Below are 15,799 nucleotides of genomic sequence, written 5' to 3'. Positions count from 1 at the left end.
GCAATCCCCTCCAGTGTTCTTGCCTGGAGAATCCACCAGGTGGGAGCCTGGTGGGCTGCCGTCTATGGGGTCGCACAGAGTCAGACACGACTGAAGTGACATAGCAGCAGCAGCAGCATCCCCTCTTAGTGCTTTTTGCTGGTAATTAAAATGCTGCTTTATTCGCTATGCCAAAGCCTTTGACTGTGTGGATCACAATAAACTGTGGAAAATTGAAAGAGATGGGAATACCAGGCCACCTGACCTGCCTCTTGAGAAACCTATATGCGGGTCAGGAAGCAACAGTTAGAACTGGACATGGAACAACAGACTGGTTCCAAATAGGAAAAGGAGTACGTCAAGGCTGTATATTTTCACCCTGCTTATTTAACTTATATGCAGAGTACATCATGAGAAACGCTGGACTGGAAGAAACACAAGCTGGAATCAAGATTGTCGGGAGAAATATCAATAACCTCAGATATGCAGATGACACCACCCTTATGGCAGAAAGAGGAACTAAAGAGGCTCTTGATGAAAGTGAAAGAGGAGAGTGAAAAAGTTGGCTTAAAGCTCAACATTCAGAAAACTAAGATCATGGCATCTTGTCCCATCACTTCATGGCAAATAGATGGGGAAACAGTGGAAACAGTGTCAGACTTTGATTTTTTTTTTGCTCCAAAATCACTGCAGATGGTGATTGAAGCCATGAAATTAAAAGAGGCTTATTCCTTGGAAGGAAGGAAGGTTATGACCAACCTAGATAGTATATTCAAAAGCAGAAACATTACTTTGCCAACAAAGGTCCATCTAGTCAAGGCTATGGTTTTTCCTGTGGTCATGTATGGATGTGAGAGTTGGACTGTGAAGAAAGCTGAACGCCAAAGAATTAATGCTTTTGAACTGTGGTGTTGGAGGAGACTTCTGAGAGTCCCTTGGACTGCAAGGAGATCCAACTAGTCCATCCTAAAGGAGATCAGTCCTGGGTGTTCTTTGGAAGGACTGACGCTAAAGCTGAAACTCCAATACTTTGGCCACCTCATGCGAAGAGTTGACTCATTGGAAAAGACTCTGATGCTGGGAGGGATTGGGGGCAGGAGGAGGAGACGACAGAGGATGAGATAGCTGGATGGCATCACCGACTCGATGGACATGAGTTTGAGTGAACTCCGGGAGTTGGTGATGGACAGGGAGGCCTGGTGTGCTGCAGTTCATGGGGTCGCAGAGAGTTGGACACAACTGAGTGACTGAACTGAACTGAACTGACACCTGTACAATAGTAAATATTCCTAGCCATGAAAACAGCATGACTCCCCATTCCAATGTTCTTTTTGACCCTTGAAAATAAATTCAAACATTTTCTCCACAAAGGTAAAGTGCGTTTTTGTCAGCAGATACTTCGTTTTCGTTGATATTACAAATACCTTGTTTTCTATCTTTCTATAATATTTTCTAACTGGCTATTGATCATACACAGGAGAATTATTCATTTTAACATCTGATTTTGAATCTAGTTACCTGACTGAACTCTTTAACAAGTTCTAGTGGTTCTCCTGGATTTTCTATGCAAATAGTTATATCCTATGCTCTTTCCACTAAGCACGCAGAGACCTAAAGAAGCTAAAACTTGGTCGGGAACGCTTTGGATCACACCTTTTTCCTGCTTTGAGAGCCCGCGAATCCCCAGCGGACTAGTTCTTGGCTGAGCGCTCTCTGACCCCGCCAGGTGGACCCACTTAACCGCGGGAACCTGCGGGGCGGCGGGGCGCCCCGCCCGCAGCCCCCGTCCCGCCAATCACAGCGAGGCCTCGCCAGGTGGGCCGGGAAGGGCCAATCCGGGACTCCTTTCCTCCCCGGCCGCCAGCACTCGGGAAAGTTTCTCGGCTGCTGGAAAACTTCTCCCACAGCAGGATCCGGTCGTAATTTGTTGGGCCTGCAGGACGGTTGCCTTCCGCTGGGCCGCGGAGCCGCCCGCCCAGCCCCCGAGCCTCTCATCTCCGCAGCCCTCGAGCTGCCCTGTCTGCCCATGGCGGTAGCCGAGCTATACACAAAGGTAGGCGGGAGGACCAGACCTAAGGGAGGGCGCGTGGGAGGGCAGCGGGCAGGCGCTAGTGCTGACTGTACCTGGCGGCCGGGCCAAACCTGTGCACCTGGCGTTCTCGCCTCGGGGAGGGGCTGCGGAGGAACTGCGGGTCCGGGGAGCGTCGCCCCCTCGAGAGCTCCGGCCCCTGACCGTGGGGAAGGCCCTCTCTTCCCCACCCCTCCCCCGGCAGCCAGAGTCCCCTCGGGCTGGGAAGACCGAGTGCGAGAGGCTGCTGCTCCGGACCCAAGCTTCTCGGTTTCCGGGGGGTCGCGTGTCCTGTTCCTGCGCCTCTCGGCCCCTCCTCCTGAGCCACAGGTGGAATCAGAGTTGCCCATGGAGACTTAGAAACCTCAGACATGGGCAAATAATAACATCCGTAATCTTTCCTCTTGGGAGCCCCTCTGAGCACGTTGGCACAGAAGCTGGAACTGCAGCATTCAGGATGTTTTCTAGAATTCCTGCATTCTGACTCTGGGAATCACTCCAGAGCATTCCTCTGAAACCTCCTCTTCGCCACCAGAGGGTTCCTCCCCCACCCCTCCCCGCAACCCCACCCCAGTCTAGGAAGGCCAACATACCCACACGGTGCCCAGAATCTTCTGAGATGAGCTTGGTTAAATACTAGGATAAAAAGTGTGAAAGTGTTGGCCCTTCTGAAAAAAAATCCATTCTAATCGCTATAAAGCCATCCCCTACCCCAGTGGAGGAAATCTGTGGTCCCTGGTCCCCAGTATTCAAATGGAAAAGACTAGAATTCAACAATTTCCCCTGACATGTGCCCTAGATTTATGTTTAGAAAGACACTTTTGCTGTAGAAATAAGCACTGGCTGTAAATTTGTTTTAGTTGTTTAAGCAACTTTTTTTCTTCTACTTTGTTTAGTTAATAGTAAAAATATAAATTAACCAAACTATTTCCCCCTCTAATGCATTTCCATTAACCAGAATTCTAAATGGCAGTGTTGGAATAGTTTTACCTGGGAGAATGTGAGTCATCAGATATTCAAACATGCTACTTAGGGCTTCAACTTATTGAAGGTAAAAGAAAATTCTTGAACAAAAGTATTCTTGGAAGCTACTTTGGAGGACAGAGAAAAAAATTTTGATTCATCCATTTGAAGTAATTTTTCTTGAAGCAAAAATACAGGGATGTGAGGACACCTGTCATCAAGTGCCTCACACTAGAAATATTTATTAAATACCAACTACTAGGTACCTTGCCTGGAGAGTCCCAGGGACAGGGAGCCTGGTGGGCTGCTGTCTATGGGGTTGCACAGAGTCGGACACGACTGAAGCGACTTAGCAGCAGCGGCAGCAGGTACCAGGCACAATGTGGAAAAACTACTATGGACGAGTTTTCTAGAGGTGAGCTTGGCTGGACAAAGACTGAGACTCCCAGAGCCGAAGGGCACCTTGATGGCCAGCTCCACCCATTTTGTGTCCAAGTAAGTCCTGTGTCCGTAAGCTGCTACCTTTCTTCCCGGTAGCCAGTCAGCCTCCACTTTGTCAGTTTCAGAGCTACCCATCTGTGAAGCTCCCTGTTTAGGTTTTAGTGAACTTGCTTTGTTAAAGAGTTCTTCTTTAAACTGAGACAAAAGCTTACACTCTCTCCCTTGCTTCCCTATCACTCCCTCCCTCCACCTTCCTGCTTGGGGGTGAGGGGCGGGTAGAAAAAAATTTTAAGTGATAGTCTTGCCTCCAGGAGGTTTCTTTTTTAATTTAATTTATATATTTTTGGCTGCACTGGGTCTTCATTGCTGTGTGTGGGCTTTCTCTAGATGCAGTGAGCAGGGGCTACCCTTCATTGTGCTGCTCAGGCTTCTCATTGAGGTGGCTTCTCTTATTGCAAAGAAGAGGTTCTAGGCACTCAGGCTTCAGTAGCTGCAGCATGCGGGCTCAGTAGTTGGGGCTCCCAGGCTCTAGAGCACAGGCTCAGTAGTTGTGGCGCATGGGTTTAGTTGCTCCTTGGTATGTAGAATCTTTCTGGATCGGGATCAAACCCATGTCCCCTGCATCACCAGACAGATTCTTATCCACTGCACCACCAGGAAATCCCAGAAATTTTCTGGTTAATGAGATGTGAGTACTGTCGAGGAATTCAATTTGCTGAGGCCTGGAAAGCCTGCTCAAGGGTAGGGCTGAGAAGCGGAAAATCTTGACTGCCAAAGAGTTAAGTCAGGGCTTCATACTCCAATGAAGATTTTGAATGGGGTGTTTTAGGAAGTCAGATATGCCAGCACTGACCATGGGACTCTGTGCCTGTGGGAGAGAGGCTGGAGTCAGGTAGCTGAGTTCTCAGGTCATCCTAAATGTCCGGGAAAGAATCAGGGCTGCAGTATTAGAAGTGAAGGATGCAAGCTGATTCCAGAGAGCTTAAGATAGATAAAGAAGAGAGACTGAGCTAGGGCCTCTGAGTGGGAGGGGTGAGCCAAGAACGACGTGAGATTAGAGTCTGGATGATGGAAGCAGGATGGTGCTGTTGACGCAGGGACTTCAAGAGGAGGAGACGTTAGGGGAGTTACGAGGCAAGGTTTGTATCTGCAGAGGCTGAGGTGTTTGAGGGGGCTTCCTGGGAGCATTGCCCTGGCTGATTGGAGCCTGGTGTAGAGGATGGGCCAGGAGTTTCTGCCCAGAGGTAGCCGCTGAAGCCCAGGAAGTGAGGGCCTCAGCAAGATGTGAAAGAGAGCCAAGACAGGACACTAGGGCTGCATCCCCTCAGAAAGGGAGAGGAGGCTGAGGGGAGGCAGATGGAGCCACTGCAGGGAGGAGGACACGAGAGACCTGGCGTGGGAACCACAGGAAGAGGTTCTGAGAAAGGAGACTCCTGCGAGGCGAAGTGTTGAGAGTAGTTGCTGACAGTTGGAGTGTAAAATGACCCACCCCTTTTCAAAATCTGTTTGGCAATATGCCTTAGAAATGTTCAAAGCGGTTGCTGTTCAGCAGCTCCAGTATTTGAAATCTCTCTGAGAAAAACCGGTCCGGCCATCCTCTACTTGAGCCACTCTGGGGGTCCTTGTCACTTTCAGACTCACCAACCAGCCACAAGCCCCCCCACCCCCACCCCAACCCCCGCATCGTCAGGAGCCACCTGCCAGCTCCTACCTTGGCTCATGCTTTGCCAGGCTTCCTGCTGCCCTGCAGTGCATTCCTGCAGCTTCACCACTCTGTGCCCTGGTACAGTACCTGTCTGTGCTGCTCACCAGAGCCTTACCTTTACAAATTCAATTTGAGCAGTGCCGCATCGCTCTCTCTCTTTTTAATCGAAGTACAGTTGATTTACAATATTGTATTCGTTTCAGGTGTACAGCAAAGTTACTCAGTTATATATCTTTTTTCAGATTATTTTCCTTGATAAACGAATGCAAGATATTGAATGTTGTTCCCTGTGTTATACAGTAAACCCTTTTTGCTTATCTATCTTATCTATAGTAGTTTGGATCTGTTGATCCCGTGCTCCTAGTTTATCTCTCCCTCCTCCACTCCTTTCCCCCGCTGGTAACCATAAGTTTGTTTCCCGTGTGAGTCTGTTCTGTATATAGATCCATTTGTATTATTTTTTTGATTATACAGGTAAAGGTATAATATTTGTCTTTCTCCAACTTAATGGGATATTCTCTAGGTCCATCTGTGTTGCTGCAAATGGAAGTATTTCATTCTTTTTTTATGGCTGAATGTGTGTGTGTGTGTGTATGAGAAACACATCTTCTTAAGCCAGTCATCTGTTGATGGGCACTGGATTGTCTCCATGTCTTGGCTATTATGAATAGGGCTGCTATGAACATTGCAGGGCATGTATCCTTTTGAATTAGAGTTTTCATCTTTTTCGGATATAGGACCAGGATTGGGATTGCTGAATAATACGGTAGTGCTATTTTTAGTTTTTTAAGAAACCTCCATACTGTTTTCCATAGTGACCATCAATTTATATTCCTACCAACAGTATCAGAAGGTTTTTTTTTCCACACCCACTCCTGCATTTATTAGTTGTAGACATTTTGATGATGGGCAGTATGGTCACTATGAGGCGATACCTCGTTATGGTTTTAATTTGCATTTCTATAATAATAATTAATTATTATTAGTTGTTGTTTAGTAGCTAAGTTGTGTCCGACTCTTGTGACCCCATGGGCGGTGGCCTGCCAGGCTCCTCTGTCCATGGGATTTCCCAGGCAAGAATACTAAAGTGAGTTGCCATTTCCTTCTCCAAGGCATCTTCCCAGCCCAGGGATTGAAACCACATCTCCTCTGTCTCCTGCATTGGCAGACAGATTCTTTACCATTGAGCCAACCAGGGAAGCCCAATCATTATTAATTAATTGCTAATAATTAGCAGCATCAAGCATCTTTTCATGTGCCCATTGCCCATCTGTATGTATTCTTTGGACAAATGTCTATTGATGTCTTCTGCCCATTTTTTCATTGGGTTGTTTATTTTATTTTGAATTGTATGGGGTACTTGTGTATTTTGGATATTAACCTCTTGTTGAGGTTAATTCACATTGATGAGCAGTGCCTCTTCTGAGAAATTTTTGCAGCCAGTCCCTCCATCCAGGCACATTTCATGATGATGTAGCAGCTCCTTAACTCTTTCTCCCCTGTTGACCAAGAGTTTCTAGAGAACAGGGAGCAGTAAGGACTCAGTAAATGTTTGATGTGTGCACGCATGAATGAGTTTTTCTGCTTTCAGAAAGAGTTATGGGCATGACAAAGATGGTGTGGATCATGGTTACTTTTATCTTATAGTCACTGACTACTTCTTATGTGCCAGATGCCATCCTCAGAGGTTTGTGAACTTTATCCTCAGAGCATCTTTCATTTAATCTGAATGCACTGGTCATAACAAACACCCTCTTCCAACAACACAAGAGAAGACTCTATACATGGACATCACAAGATGGTCAACACCAAAATCAGATTGATTATATTCTTTGCAGCCAAAGATGGAGAAGCTCTATACAGTCAGCAAAAACAAGACCAGGAGCTGACTGTGGCTCAGACCATGAACTCCTTATTGCCAAATTCAGACTGAAATTGAAGAAAGTAGGGAAAACCACTAGACCATTCAGGTATGACCTAAATCAAATCCCTTATGATTATACAGTGGAAGTGAGAAATAGATTTAAGGGCCTAGATCTGATAGATAGAGTGCCTGATGAACTATGGAATGAGGTTCGTGACACTGTACAGGAGACATGGATCAAGACCATTTCCATAGAAAAGAAATGCAAAAAAGCAAAATGGCTGTCTGGGGAGGCCTTACAAATAGCTGTGAAAAGAAGAGAAGCGAAAAGCAAAGGAGAAAAGGAAAGATATAAGCATCTGAATGCAGAGTTCCAAAGAATAGCAAGAAGAGATAAGAAAGCCTTCTTCAGCAATCAGTGCAAGAAATAGAGGAAAACAACAGAATGGGAAAGACTAGGGATCTCTTCAAGAAAATCAGAGATACCAAAGGAACATTTCATGCAAAGATGAGCTCGATAAAGGACAGAAATGGTATGGACCTAACAGAAGCAGAAGATATTAAGAAGAGATGGCAAGAATACACAGAAGAACTGTACAAAAAAGATCTTCACGACCCAGATAATCACAATGGTGTGATCACTGACCTAGAGCCAGACATCCTGGAATGTGAAGTCAAGTGGGCCTTAGAAAGCATCACTACGAACAAAGCTAGTGGAGGTGATGGAATTCCAGTGGAGCTATTCCAAATCCTGAAAGATGATGCTGTGAAAGTGCTGCACTCAATATGCCAGCAAATTTGGAAAACTCAGCAGTGGCCACAGGACTGCAAAAGGTCAGTTTTCATTCCAATCCCAAAGAAAGACAATGCCAAAGAATGCTCAAACTACCGCACAATTGCACTCATCTCACACACTAGTAAAGTAATCCTCAAAATTCTCCAAGCCAGGCTTCAGCAATATGTGAACCGTGAACTTCCTGATGTTCAAGCTGGTTTTAGAAAAGGCAAAGGAACCAGAGATCAAATTTCCAACATCTGCTGGATCATAGAAAAAGCAAGAGAGTTCCAGGAAAACATCTATTCCTGCTTTATTGACTATGCCAAAGCCTTGGACTGTGTGGATCACAATAAACTGTGGGAAATTCTGAAAGAGATGGGAATACCAGACCACCTGATCTGCCTCTTGAGAAATTTGTATGCAGGTCAGGAAGCAACAGTTAGAACTGGACATGGAACAACAGACTGGTTCCAAATAGGAAAAGGAGTTCGTCAAGGCTGTATATTGTCACCCTGTTTATTTAACTTCTATGCAGAGTACATCATGAGAAACACTGGACTGGAAGAAATACAAGCTGGAATCAAGATTGCCGGGAGAAATATCAATAACCTCAGATATGCAGATGACACCACCCTTATGGCAGAAAGTGAAGAGGAACTCAAAAGCCTCTTGATGAAAGTGAAAGTGGAGAGTGAAACAGTTGGCTTAAAGCTCAACATTCAGAAAACGAAGATCATGGCATCCGGTCCCACCACTTCATGGGAAATAGATGGGGAAACAGTGAAAACAGTGTCAGACTTTATTTTTCTGGGCTCCAAAATCACTACAGATGGTGACTGCAGTCATGAAATTAAAAGACGCTTACTCCTTGGAAGGAAAGTTATGACCAACTTAGATAGCATATTCAAAAGCAGAGACATTACTTTGCCAACAAAGGTTCGTCTAGTCAAGGCTATGGTTTTTCCTGTGGTCATGTATGGATGTGAGAGTTGGACTGTGAAGAAGGCTGAGCACCGAAGAATTGATGCTTTTGAACTGTGGTGTTGGAGAAGACTCTTGAGAGTCCCTTGGACTGCAAGGAGATCCAACCAGTCCATTCTGAAGGAGATCAGCCCTGGGATTTCTTGGGAAGGAATGATGCTAAAGCTGAAATTCCAGTACTTTGGCCACCTCATGTGAAGAGTTGACTCATTGGAAAAGACTCTGATGCTGGGAGGGATTGGGGGCAGAAGGAGAAGGGGACGACAGAGGATGAGATGGCTGGATGGCATCGCTGACTCGATGAACGTGAGTCTGAGTGAACTCTGGGAGTTGGTGATGGACAGGGAGGCCTGGCGTGCTGCGATTCATGGGGTCGCAAAGAGTCGGACACGACTGAGCGACTGATCTGGTCTGATCTGATCTGATGTGTTAGATATTGCTATCCCATTTTTACAAATCACTCAAACTTTCATGCATTGGAGAAGGAAATGGCAACCCACTCCAGTGTTCTTGCCTGGAGAATCCCAGGGACGGGGGAGCCTGGTGGGCTGCCGTCTATGGGGTCGCACAGAGTCGGACACGACTGAAGCAACTTAGCAGTAGCAGCAAGTAAGTTGCCTAAGGTTCCATAGAAGCAATCAAGCTAGGATTAAAAGCCTGTCTTCTTAATACATTCTACTGTTACCACCTATTCAACCGACTTCATCATCTTCAGTTTCTTCAAGGGATCTGACCTTTCTCCCCACAACACAGAGGAGTTTTGGAAAGTCCATCCATTTCATGGCTACCTCCTCCAACATCTGGTTATTTATCAGATCAAATAACCTTCTAATAACTAATTAGTTATTCTAATTACTTCTGGTAACTAAAATGGAACCAATCCCAATGTCCAGCATAGGGCTAGAGTTAAGTGAATTACAGAAAAAAGAATAGTATGAAGCCATTGAAAATGCTACTTATGAAGAGTTCATAACAACATGGTAAAATGAAGACACAAGAATTTATCCGCTGTGTGATCATAAACAAAATATGCAAAGTATGGAGACCATGTATATCAGTAACAATTCGGCAGTCAGTTCTCTAGCTGCAGAGGAGTCAAGGAGAATGAAGGCTGAGGAAGTATCTTTAGGTTTGGCCTCCAGGATGTCCTTGGCATTGCTTCTCTTTTAGTAAAACTGTGAGGGCAAGAGGGGACACCTGGGCATGATCACAGACTGAAGGTATGGAACTGGTGGAAGACTGAAATTTGAAGATATAAGAAAGGCACCAGGCATGGAATAGCTTCAGAAGGGACTGGTGGACCTGAGGCAGGGTGGCAGGAGTTAAGACATGGAGCTCTTTAGAATGAGGTGTGGGCAGGACTGAGAGAGCGTGAGCAGAGTGACACTGCTACCAAACTCTTTCTTACAGTGTCATTCCAGACCTGTCACCATCAAGGCCACCTTCCTCTGGAACATTTTCAATTTCTTGATGCCCATCTTAGTGGCACAGCTCTCCAGGTCTGGCCTGCTCAGCCAGAGGACTGTGGAACTTGTAGGGCTGCAGCCTCTGTGAGCAGCCCTCTGTGCAGGCGAGCATTAAGTCGTGTTCTGTTGGTTTTAAGCAGAGCTGCTGTGTGCTGCTCCTGGAACGCACTGACACAGTGACTGGGTTAAGTCTTGGCTCCGCTGCTTCCTAACTGGATGACATTGACCAAGTTACTTAACTTCGCTGAGTTTCCACACCCATAGAATGGATTTAAGTCTTGACAGTCATTTTCATTGATTTTTACACAAGTCAATAAATAACTTATATAAAATCCCTAGCACAATACCTGACACATAATGCTTAATAGAGGTTAGTTTTTTTTTTTTTAATATTAATCCTATTGTAATACAGTTAATTTTTGGTACCTAACCATTGGATGTTAACATTTATTCCTGTTTAATTTTCCATCTTGTTGTTCAGTGTTCTGCAGCTTATCAAAACCTTTTTGAATCTTAAAAAAAATTTTTTTTTAATCTTGATCATCTTTAGCTCATCATTTAATGTGCATATTTGATACACGTGTTCTGGTTTTTTTATCTAAGATATTGGTGACAGTGATGAATGCAGGGTGCAGCAGTAGAGCTTTATAGCATGCTTCTAAAGACCTTAAATTGCTCTTTCTAATTAATCAGGACTCAGGTCTTAGCCGCAGATTCACAAGTTACATTATCCTTTACCCATCTCTTTCTCTTTTTTGAGCTTGAAGAATTCACAAGGCATCTTCACAGAAGTTCTGCTGAGACTCAGATATGCAAGGTCAAGAGAAATGCAGCCCAGGGCCTCAGTCTAAAATAAGGTCAAAACTGAGTTGAGTAATTTCCATTTGGGTATTCTAAACAGTTTTAGACTTCTATATATCATTAACCACTCTGGAAAATTAGATTTATCTATCATATTATAATTTATCTATTGTATTATATATGAACAGTTTAGGGATTTCCTTGGCAGTCCAGTGGTTAGGAGTCCACGCTCCGATACGGGCGGTGTGGGTTCAATCCCTGGTTGGGAAACTAAGGTCCTGCATATTGCATGGCATGGCCAAAAAAGAAAAAATTAAATTATATATGAGTAGTTCAAAAGAGTATAAAAAGGAGGGTGTAAAGACTAAAATACCAAGTTTATTTGTGCAAACTACTTGGAATTTGAATTTTTGTTCATAAATTTTTATGTTTTATACTAGCTATGGGGAGATCACTGTATTGAGTTCCAGGGAACAGAGACAAGGCTCCTGAAGCTCACATGCCAGTGGTGGAGAAGGGAAGCTACCAGAAACCTGGGGAAGGGGCAGAGAGAGCTCTGAATAGGAAGCATCCAGTCCTGCCTGGGTGGAAGGTATGGTGGGTGGGTCGGGGGGGAGCTACCACATGTGGGAGTCTTGAACTGACTCCGACTGCTCAGAGCAGTTGCTCACTGCAGGGGGGACGACGGGTGACACTGTGGGTGGAGGAACAGAAAGTGCACAGCAAAGAGCCAGAAGAGTTTGGCATGTTCCACAGTCTGCTCGTGGTTCCCGTGGCAGCAAGCAGGGGATGGACTGAAAATGAAGGTGAGTGAGCCCTGAGTAGGAGAACTGGCTTGACAGTGGTTCCCAGGCCTGATGTTTACCACCATCCATCAGGGGGCACTTCTAGTCTTCATCTTGCTGGGCCCCACTCATGGAAATTCAGGTGTGGGGAAAGGACTCTGTGTGTCCACAGAAACCCTGCGTTCAGCCTGGTGGAGGAAGCACTCAGCAGGCTGTGGGACCCGTCAGGAGAGTGGTGGGGGCAGCACAGGGGAAGCGATTGGTGGCCGTGGCATGGGGGAGTGGATGGGGCACACAGGTGAGCCCTGTTTAAGACGTAGGCCTTCTAGCACCTGGTGTCCACTAGGTTGTTAGGGGGGAAGGGAAGGCAGGTGGGGGTGCCCAGCAGTGTCCCAGGTTTCTGATTTGAGGAGTAAGAGAACTGAGGAGGAAGATCGCATTTGAGGCTGGTGTAGTGATCACTTGAGCCCAGCAGTTGTGTGTCAGAAGACATTTAAGGGGTGACGTATGGAAGACAGGTGGAAATGTGGTCTAGACCCACTGAGAGATCTGGGCTGGAAGAACTCCATGGTGCCGGGGGTGGAAGCTGTGGGCATGGCTGAAAGGCTCCAGAAACAGTCTGTCTTGAGGAGAGGCCACAAGGACCTTGGGAGACACGGGAGGAGGCTGGGGAGCTGAAAGGAGCCTGGAGGAATGGCTGAGGTGGAGGAGGAGAAGAGAGGGAGTGTGGGGCCACTGCTCTGGCCTGGCTGACCGAAAGTGGGAGACCCCCTTCCAGTTCAGAGAGTGGCGAGGAAGAAGACCCCCAGCACCCTACATGCCGAGTAAAGTCTCCAAGCCATTCAGTGCCTGATGCTGGTAGATCCCTTACATGGGCAGGAGGCATGAGCAGGTGGGGGGAAGGATGCAGCCTGTCCCTGGGAACGTGTCACTTCCTGAGGGTCAGGACTCCTGAAGCCTTTGCCTCCTTCCCCAGCCTCCTGGGCTGGCTGCTGCTAAGTCACTTCAGTCATGTCTGACTCTGTGCGACCCCATAGATGGCAGCCCACCAGGCTCCCCCGTCCCTGGGATTCTTCAGGCAAGAACACTGGAGTGGGTTGCCATTTCCTTCTCCAATGTGTGAAAGTGAAGTCGCTCAGTCGTGTCCAACTCTTAGCGACCCCATGGACTGCAGCCTACCAGGCTCCTCCATCCATGGGATTTTCCAGGCAAGAGTACTGGAGTGGGGTGCCATTGCCTTCTCTCTGGGCTGGGGCACACCATGATTTCCCTCTGCGGGAAGTAGGCCTCTCCTCTCTCCCGGCCCCACTGCAGGTGGCCCTGGAGGGCTTGGCAGGTGCCCGAGTCCGGGGCACCTGCCCTAATAGGAAGGAGCCATCCTGAGGAGATCATATGAGAGCTAGTCACAGTGTTTGTCCAAACGCTGCAAAGGTAGCTCTCCTGCTTTGAAGTGTGGCCTTGTGGGTCGAGGAATGTGCGGCAGGAGGCGGGACCTAATGGGTGTAACTGAGGTGGAACTGGGTAAACTTGGGCTGTTTACTTACCAGGTTGGGTCTCAGCTGCGGGGCTCTAAACAGCTGATAGCCTTGCCGGCGGAGACACCAGGCTTGGTGGGGTGTGGGCAGCCCGGGGTCCGGGGCTGAGGAGGACATTTGTGTTCTTGCTGGAGAAAAACAGACTTTGGTTTCACGCGACCTGTTACATTTCATGCTGCTTTGAGCTAAAACAAACCAGCCTGTGCACTCTCAAGGAGACGGTTGCGTTGAGAGTTCAGGATTATTTTCTAGGCAGGCTCATTTAATTAACAAGTAGTTCAAAGAAGGAGTCCCAAGCTTTGGCTCCCTGGAGTCCTGGCCTTTGAGATGCTCTGTGTGGTATTTGGCGAGTTACTGACCTCTCTGGGCTGGAGTTTGGGAATCAGTTAAACAAAGGGCTTGGGTTGGTTTAGTGATTTTTGCATCACTTCTCAGAGCCCAAGGATTCCATGGAAAGGCCTGGGGGACCTCAGCTGCAGAACATGGTAGGCTACCACCATTTCGTTTGAAGCGATCTCTAAAAAGAACTTTGACTGACAACTTGGAAAAGACAATCTCCCGGGACCCTTTCAGCTATAAAATTCTATAGTGGCCAACTCTTGATAAATGGGATAGTCTCAAATTATTTTTATCATAAAAATATTAGTGATTTATTTTATAATAAAAAAAAATTTTTATTATAAAAATTTCAGTTTTATAAAGTTAGTAATAATGTTTTCGATAGCAGATCTGATGTGAAAAACAGTAGCCCATGGCTACAAGTATGTGTGGAGTGTGGGTGTGGGTGTCTGCTTGTGAGGCTTCTGTCCACCTGTTTGCCTGGGTGTGTATTTCAAGTGTGTGTCATCACCTGCCAGGTCATTCTTTTTTAATATTTGTTTATTTATTTGTCTGTGCTGGGTCTTAGTTGCAGCATATGGTATCTAGTTCCCTAATCAGGGATGGAACCCCAGCCCCCTGTATTGGGTGCATGGAGTCTTAACCACTGGACCACGAGGGAAGTCCCTGCCAAGTCATTCTTTCTTTCTCTTTAATATTTAGTTATTTATTTGGCTGCACTGGGTCTTATCTGTGGCATGTAGCATCTTCGATCTTTGTTGCAGCACTGGAATCCTTTAGTTGTGGCATGTGGGATCTAGTTCCCTGACCCCCAGCCCCCTGCGTTGGGAGTGTGGAATTGCTAGCCACTGGACCGCCAGGGAAGGCCCTGCTGGGTCATTCTTCCATTTTCTCTCTCTCTCTGTTTCCCTCCCACCCACCCCACCCCACTCACAAATATTACTCACCCCATGCCACATTTCAGCAAGCTCCTACTCTTAGCTAGCTGTCAAGAATTAAAGCAACCCAGACAACTTAGGGAGTCATGATTGATATCAAATCAATGATATACATACATTTTTGTTTGATAAGTGAGGTAGCTTATATTAACTAATATATTAATAAATGTGCTTCTCAGCCAGCTTTGTCCTAATCTAGTCCTAGTACCTGAAACTTTGTTTTATACTTATTCTTTATTTCCTTCAACAACTTATTATGAAAATTTAAAGTATATAAAAGAGTTGAAAAAACTTTACAGTTAGCCTCTGTCCCACCACCTAGATTGCAGTATGAATATTTGACTGTATTTGTTGTAATGCATCTGTGCATCTTTTTATACTTCTGTCCACTCCTCAGCCCATCTTATTTTGGGAAGCATTTTAGGGTAATTGCATACATCATTATGTGTCCTCCTCAATATTCCAGTATGCACATTGTTCAGAGTTGCATATTCAGGTTTTGGGTTTTGGCCACACCACATGGTTTGCAGCGTCTTAGTTCTCCGACCAGGGATTAAACCTGAGTGATGGCAACGAAAGTGCAAGTCCTAACCACTGGACCACCAGGGAATTTCCAAGAGTTCCATATTTGTTTAGTTCTTCATGTAAAATTTCCAGACAACAAAATGTACCAATCTTAAGTGTACATCCTCTGAGATTTGAAAAGTGGTAACACCTATTAACCAAAACCCCTTCAAGGTACAAAATGTTGCCATTGCCCACAAGAGTACCTCCCTGGACCCACCATACCTGGAGGCGACTGTTGTTCTCAGTTTTTCTCCACATTATATTCGTTTTACTTGTTCTAATACTACATTTAAAGGAGTCATACAGAATGTACTCATTTGTGTACAGCTTCTTTAACTCAGTCTAACACTTGGAGATTCACTCATGTTCTTGCTTATATCAGTAGTTAAGTATTTTTATTGGTAAGTAGTAGCCAATTATATGAAGATACCACAGTTTTATGTTTTTTTATTCTCATGGACACAGAGTGGACACAGAGTCTAATTTTCAGCAGTTATGGATAAAGTTACTATGAAATGTTCACGTACAAGTCTTTTTGTAAACATATTTTTAATTTTTGCCTTGTTTTGTTTTGGCCATGATGCACACA

At 45.8% G+C, this 15,799-nt stretch overlaps 1 protein-coding gene across 1 annotated transcript in view; it reads left to right on the top strand.

Annotated features, from left to right (window-relative positions):
• Positions 1–1,818: 1,818 nt before the first annotated feature.
• The window catches only part of MYO5C (myosin VC), a 117,776-nt gene continuing 103,795 nt past the window's right edge, over positions 1,819–15,799 (top strand). Inside the window, exon 1 of the mRNA XM_070377906.1 lies at positions 1,819–2,032. Within this exon, the coding sequence (XP_070234007.1) occupies positions 2,006–2,032 (27 nt within the window). The 5' untranslated portion in view covers positions 1,819–2,005. The remainder of the gene's footprint in view (positions 2,033–15,799) is intronic.

The sequence above is a fragment of the Bos mutus genome, chromosome 10 (assembly GCF_027580195.1).
Source record: "Bos mutus isolate GX-2022 chromosome 10, NWIPB_WYAK_1.1, whole genome shotgun sequence".
Lineage (NCBI taxonomy): Eukaryota > Metazoa > Chordata > Mammalia > Artiodactyla > Bovidae > Bos > Bos mutus.
This window is presented reverse-complemented; position numbering and strand designations above follow the sequence as displayed.